Here is a 7,351-nt window from a genome sequence, read left to right as displayed (position 1 = left end):
AAGTATAATCCATACAAGTATGAGTTGTTGCACTTTGAGAGATCAAACATAAAGGAAAAGTACACTGTAAATGGCAGGAGCATTGATGTCACTGAAGGATTGCAAGCACACAAAGTGGCAACACAAGGAGATAGGGTGATAAAGAAGGCAAACGACCAGTGGAGGTACCAAGCATAAAAGTCATGCTGCAAAACTTATGAGTATTATGTGTAGTTCTAATAATCACATTACAGGAAGGATGTGGAGGCTTTGGATATGGTGCAAAAAAGTTTCACCAGGATATTGTCTGGATTAGAGTGCATTAGCTATATGGAGAGTTTTGACAAACTTGGATAGTTTCCTTTAGTTTGTGTTGTCTGTCATCTCTTTTGTCATCTATACCTTTCCTCTTGGAAAGCCAGGCTCTTGATGCTCAGGTGTATATACTGGTTCTAGATTAAATTCTGCATTTCCACAGATCATTAACAGATTTCCCTGTTTTACAATGGTCGAACTTTCAAAGTTCAATGTTTGTTGTTTCACTTTTCTCTTTTGCAAACACACTGCTGCAACAATGGCTATGATGGTGATGAGGCAATTATTATATTGCCATTTTGTTGTCACTTAAATCTGGTTCCTAATGCATTATTACATTTAAGATGCCCTGTTAATTAGAACATAGTACTGCACAGAAATAGGCCCTTCTGCCCATGTTAATGTGCTGAACTAATTAAACTAAAGGCTAACTAAACTAATCCCACATACCCCTCCATGGTCTGCATATTTCTATTTCTATCTAAAAGATTCTTAAATACCTCCGTCATATTTGCCTCCCCTACCATCACTAGTAGGGCATTCTGGACACTCACCTATTCATCTCCTTTGAACTTAACCCCTCTCACCTTAAATACAGGTTCTCTACTATTAGGTATTTTGAATCTGGGAACAAAAATGTCAGCTGTCTATCTATATCTCTCATCATCTTATAAATTTCTACCAGGACTCCACTCAGCCTCTGCTGCTTCACAGAAGACAGCGTAAGTTTGTCCAATCTTTCCTTACAGCACATGCCCTGAAATCCAGGCAGTATCATGGCAAACCTTTCCTGCTCTCTGCCCAAAGCTTCCATGTTCTTCCTACAATAAATCAACCAGAAGTGAAATCAATACTCCAGATACAACCTAATGAGAGTTTTATAAAACTGCAACACAACTCCCTGATTCCTGAACTCAGTGTCTCAACTAATAAGTGCAAGTCACACCATATGTTTTCTTTGCTACCCTATCAACCTGCTTAACCACATTCAGAGAGCTATGAACTTGGACTCTAAGATCCTTCTGCACATCAACACCTTTACGGGTTTTGCCATTAGCAGTGTACTTTCCTTTTATATTTGATCTCCCAAAGTGCAACACCTCACATTTGTCTGGATTAAACTCCAACTGCCATTTCTCCTCCCATCTGAAGTGAATTCTCTCAACAGTGGACAGAGAGGTCCAGGAGAACTGGAGAGCAGGTTCTGCTACACTGACTTAGCACATGCGTATACATGGACACACACACACTCACTCTCTCTGTCTCTCACTCTCACTCCATGGCCACTTCATTAGGTACACCTGCTCATTAATACAAATATCTGATCAGCCATTCATGTGGCAGCACCTCAATACATGGAGACATTGTCAAGAAGTTCAGTTGTTTATCAGACCAAACATGGGGAAGAAATGAACGGACAAGAATGGGGAAGAAATGTGATCTAAGTGAATTTGACTATAAGAATGATTGTTGGTGCCAGGCGGGGTGGTTTGAGTATCTCAGAAACTACTGTTCTCCTGGGATTTTCATGCACAACAGTCTTTACAGAGAATGGTGTGAAAAACAAACCAAAAAATCCAGTGAGAGGCAGTTCTGTGGGTAAAAATGCCTGGTTAATGAGAGGGGTCGGAGGAGAATAGTCAGACTGGTTTCACGCTAACAGGAAGGTGACAGTAAATAACACCACACTACAACAAGTGTGTGCAGAAGAGCGTCTCTGAATGGAGAACGCATGGAACCTTGAGTGGATGGGCCACAGCTGCAGAAGACCAGAAACACACTCTCAGTGAATGTGACCTCCTAACTTTCGCTTCTGATTTGCACCACTTGTTTAATTTAGTTTCTTATTGTAATTTATAGTTTGTATTGCCGCAACACAAATTTCAGGACATACAGGCCAGTAAACCTGATTCTGATTGTGAGTGTGCCATGCTGGTTCTGTTAGTTCAGGGATCTGTTCACGTGCTGCATTCAGGGATTGTTTTGGATCTTCCATGGATATTGTAAGTCTTACTGAGATAGAGATCACTTTGATAGTGTAAACACTGTCAGCCATTTAATTAAAAATACAAGTTCGTAGATTTGGTTTTCATGTCCACTCGAATTAAAGACGCTTTAAGAGTTCGGCGTAGAAATTACAGCTTTTGTTTTTAACCAAAATTAACATTATCAAGAACATATTCACAGTGGAATTTTCAATGCGCTCACGCCAGTGTACCACCAGTACTGGTGAGCGTAAATCGTACAAAACAGTTACAAATATTCCAAGTATGGATGCTCTGGAAAAATTCTTGAGGGACCGTGCCGCTGAGGTGGGAGGGTCTCCTCCACCCCCACCGTCAGTGCTTGGTTTTGCTGGCCGCGCCGGGGTTCGCCTTTCTCTTGGACTTCCACCGGAACGCGCGCCTGGCCGACTCCTTGCGGGCGCAGTTGAGGTGGGGGTCGTGTAGCAAGCTCCACATCAGCCAGATCTCAGGCACCTTCAGGCTGTGCACCACCATCAGCTCCCGGTAGAAGCAAGGGTCGAAGGTCTGGAGGTGAGGGGCGGCGGACGGCCGCACGATGCCGAAGGTTCGGAACCCTTTGTGTATTTGGGGCTTGAGGCCGATCCGGAGCAGACACATGCCGAGGAAGACGTCGTCGATGGGGAAGAGGTCGACCTCCTTACTGGCGCCATACAGCCTCCTGGCCGTGTGTCCGCTCATGAGGAAGCCGCCGCCGCCCGCGTAGACAGGGTAAACGCCGGAGCCGTACATCATCTCGGGGATGTAATATTTACTCTTGTTGGATCTAATAGGCAGGGCCTGGTCAATAATGTGCCCAACGAAAAGGTCCTCCATGGGGTCGGCGTCCAGCAGGAAGTCTGCAATGTTCTCCACGTTAACAAAGACGTCGTCGTCGCCCTTGAAGATGAACTCGGCGGTGGGGCAGAACCGGTCGAGCCACTTGAGGAAGTGAATCTCCTTTAGCGTCAGGTTGAAGAAGGTATCCTGGAAGTCCCACAGCAGGATGTCGCGGTAGACCTGGCTCTCGAGTTCCAGCAGGCGGCTCCAGGAGGCCAGGGCGCTCTGGTTGGCGGGGATGGCCAGGAGGAAGAGCCTACGTACGTGCAGCCCGTGGACTCGGCCTTCCTGGGCCCAGGTCTTCCGAGCCACTTCTCGCCGCTCGAACTCTTCCGCCTTTGACTTAATAGAGACCAGCAGCAGCGGCTCCCCGTTCACCTTCCGGCACTTGTCCTCCTGGTTAATGATCTGACTGAAATCCCGGCAGTCCTTCTGCCATTGGTATTGGCGGTAGCTCCAAGGGAGCAGGTCTGTGCCTGGATGTGTTGCCGCCCCAATTCGTCCGTTCTCCAGATCTTGGCAGATGTTCTCTGGCGTTGACCCTGCGCTGGGGGAGGCCGTTTGGGTTACCGCTTCTGGGGTTTGCATTGTAATGTACCTCCTGGTCACATACTTCCCTTCAGCCTCGTGCTTGTCCACCCCGGGAGCAACATGGATGTAGAGCAAAGTGCAAAGGGCCGAAAGCAGGAGAGCAGTGCAGATGAGATCCCCTTTCCGTCGCAATCTCATAGTCCCAGGCACCTGGTAGACTGACAATTGTCCACCACTGGATTTTACCGACCACAGCTGGTAGGTTTCTGCCCACTTCACTGGGCTGCTTTTACCAATTCGGTTAGTTTATGCAGGACTGGTGGGGGGGGGGGGGGGGGTGGTAAACAGCTGTTTTTATGCAGCACGGTCGCTCACACGCCGGTTTTATACGGAGTTGAGGTTCATGGGCTGGTTTATACAGGTGGGGGCTCACAGGCTGGCGATGATACAGTGTTGGAATTCAGAGTCTGATTTTGATTGACGTTCTGCAGGCTGCAGTTCACAGACCGATTCTGGGTATTTTTTTTAATTCCTTCACATCTGTAGAACAATCAGAGAAAAGCATAGTTAAAGGAAACAGCTGTCCAGTCTGCCACGTAGAACCTTAACTGTGGGATTGAACACGGAGTTCTGGAAACCAGCTCTGGCAAACTTAGAGACACTAGTTTAACAGAATAACAATATATTTTAATAACACTTGTTTTGTAACCTGGCATTTGCTACATTGCTGCATTAATTTTTAGAACTAGTGCAGCACAGAATTCTACATTAATGTATATTTATAAGTGAATTATATTTGAGATGGAGGTACACGCTAAACCCAGCTTAGTTGAATCAAGAGAAACTAACCCAAATGTCCATGAAATATTCAGGGGTTCTCACACAAAATTCGGGAGGAATTCAGCAGATCAGGCAGCATCTGTGGAGAGAATAAAAAGTCAACATTTTGGGCCAAGGCCCTTCATTGGGTCCTGATGAAGTGTCTCAGCCCAAAACATCGACTGTTTATTCCTCTCTACAGATGCTGCCTGGCCTGCTGAGTTCCTCCAGGATTGTGTGTGTGTGTGTGTGTGTGTGTGTTTCCAGGATCTGCAGAATCTCTTGCATTAATGCTCAGGCTTTGCTGCTTTCCTTCAACAGGCAAGGTTCTAAATTGTTTTGATGGACCAATTCATCCTAATAGATCCTTCTGAAATTCCGCCTGAATCACATGATCTGACAATTGCGACACGTGTTCACTCTGGGGCAGGAGTTCAAATCCTCTACTGACTCTGCAGATTCTATATTTCGATGGCTGGTCTGTAATATAAAGTACTTTTAATGCACATTGAAATCTAGCGATATTTGGAAAAAAAGACTTGTTTGGGCTCTGTTCATTTCTGGTTCTTTAGATTTAATAATACATGCTTCTAGGCCCCATTGGTTTTTCTGATAAGGGATAGTAGCACATGCCTTTGTAACAAAGGGGCATTGTCGGAGTGATCTGCTGTTGAACTGCTTCTCCGACTGTACTTGTTAGTCTAGACGAATATCTGAGGCAAACTAAAGTAACTTGTCTTTGCCCTCACCAGGACTCTGCTGCCGGTCAGCCCAGCTTTGACAAAGGACATTTCTCTATATGCAGTTAACATACTTTAAAGAAATGTCATAGGTTTAGTTCTTCATCTCACACCTCTCTCTCACACTCACACAATTCCCCATCCTATAGGGAATACTCAGGAGTATGCACACCAATCTATAACTTCACAGTTCATGCGCAATGCACACATCTCCACCTCACACCATTTCCATCACCTACATTTCAATCACCAACACACGCACTGATTTCTCCATTCCATGTACCTCACCGACCTGCATTCAGTTGCGCCTGTTCACCCCGGGACTTTTTGCCAACACACACACACACTTTAAATATCTGGTGATGTAGTAGCAGAGAATCGACTAGGGGCACAACTGGAGTTGCAGTTACTGTGCGGTCTGCGGGAAGAAACGGTCCCGCCTGAGCAGTTCAGGAAGGTACTCTCAGCCCGAGGTAACACGTACTTGTCATCGTCTCCGCAACGATGAGGCAGCGTAACCACGAAAATTTATATTTTGCTATTTCTGCTGTCTTCACTGCGAACTAACGATTGTTGTTGGAAAACACTCGGTGTGGGGCAGCACAGAGCCTCAGCATTGGCAGGGGGCATCGGGGAACGCCGCAGCATAGCCTGCCTGCTCCGTGAGGGAGTCTTGGACCGCCCACCCTCCACCCCCCACCCCCGGCCTGACATTACATGCAAGCCTGCTCTTTGGAAGGGGCAGAAACCTGGGTAACCCGCTCCCACGGCACCCCAGTACGCAACCCTGCCTTTACCTGCGAGTCGGGCATGACATTGGCGAGCCGCGGACCGCCAGGTAACAGAACAAGCTGTCTGGAGGTTGCAAGGCGCGGAGCTGCTGGTTGCCAAGGGGAGGAGCAGCGAGCCAGGAAGCCGTGGGAGCCAACGAAACCACATCTGGATTGTATCAGTGGGACTGGGTTCGGAGCCTAATTGTCAGGTTTAGAAGAACTGGGGCAGCCCGCCGTTCCACTCGAAACCGCGGCTGAGCGAGTTCTCGGTCCGGTGAACGGGGCGAACTCTGCTTCACCCGGAATTCCAGTTCGAGTCCATGAATAGTTATACAAGCGCGCAGTGGTGGTGGAGCCTGCCGAAGAATGCGGCGTATGGCTGGAATACAGACGAATCTCCGACCTCCTTCTTCCTTTCCCTTCCAATGCCAGCTTGTAATCAGCATTGCCCTCAGGGGCAACGAGATGGCGCCGCTACCTCAGCGCCTGAGAGCGGGATTCAATCCTGTGTGGAATTCGCTGCTCTGGTTTCCTTCATCATTCCAAAGACGTGCGGGCCCAAAGATAATGGGCACGGAAACTTACTCCCAGTGTGTTAGTGAATGGAAGTATGGGGCCAATAAAACGTGAGATTAATGTGGGGTTAGTGTAATTGGGTGGCTGGTGGTCGCATGGACTCGGCGGGCCGAACGGCCTGTTTCTGAGTGGGGATGACATGGTAGTCTAGCGGTTTACAGTAGGCGTCTGTAAGACCGTGACTCAGTTCCCGACGCTATCTGTAAAGAGTGTATCCCCAGGTCCAGATGGTCTGCATCCTAGGGTACTAAAGGAGGTGGCCCTGGAAATTGCGGATGCATTGGTAATCATTTTCCAATGTTCCTTAGATTCAGGATCAGTTCCTGAGGATTGGAGAATGGCTAATGTTATCCCACTTTTTAAGAAAGGAGGGAGGGAGAAAACAGAGAACTATCGTCCTGTCAGCCTAACATCAGTAGTGGGGAAGATGCTAGAGTCCATTATTAAAGATGAAATAGTGGCATATCTAGATAGCAGTGACAGGATTGGGCCGAGCCAGCATGGATTTACCAAGGGTAAATCATGCTTGACTAATCTGTTGGGAGTTTTTCGAGGATGTAACCAGGAAGTTAGACAAGGGAGATCCAGTGGATGTAGTGTACCTCGATTTTCAGAAGGCATTTGATAAGGTCCCACATAGGAGATTGGTGGGTAAAATCAGAGCTCATGGCATTGGGGGGGAAGATATTGACATGGATAGAAAACTGGTTGGCAGATAGAAAGCAAAGGGTAGCGGTGAATGGGTGTTTCTCGGAATGGCAGGTGGTGACTAGTG

The 7,351-nt window shown here is 47.3% G+C and overlaps 1 protein-coding gene across 1 annotated transcript; it reads right to left on the bottom strand.

The window, feature by feature from the left end:
• Nucleotides 1-2,337: 2,337 nt before the first annotated feature.
• b3gnt9 (UDP-GlcNAc:betaGal beta-1,3-N-acetylglucosaminyltransferase 9) lies at nucleotides 2,338-4,000 on the bottom strand. Its single transcript, XM_073069763.1, has one exon. The coding sequence runs from the start codon at nucleotides 3,864-3,866 to the stop codon at nucleotides 2,634-2,636; it is 1,233 nt and encodes a 410-aa protein (XP_072925864.1). The 5' UTR covers nucleotides 3,867-4,000; the 3' UTR covers nucleotides 2,338-2,633.
• Nucleotides 4,001-7,351: the final 3,351 nt, after the last annotated feature.

The sequence above is a fragment of the Hemitrygon akajei genome, chromosome 17 (genome assembly GCF_048418815.1).
Source record: "Hemitrygon akajei chromosome 17, sHemAka1.3, whole genome shotgun sequence".
NCBI classification, from domain to species: Eukaryota; Metazoa; Chordata; class Chondrichthyes; order Myliobatiformes; family Dasyatidae; genus Hemitrygon; species Hemitrygon akajei.
Note: the sequence above shows the minus strand (reverse complement) of the source record. Positions and strands in the feature narration are given on the sequence as shown.

Coding starts and splice junctions, on each gene's coding strand:
- b3gnt9 (XM_073069763.1), bottom strand. CDS start 3,866: ATGAGATTGCGACGGAAAGGGGATCTCATCTGCACTGCTCTCCTGCTT.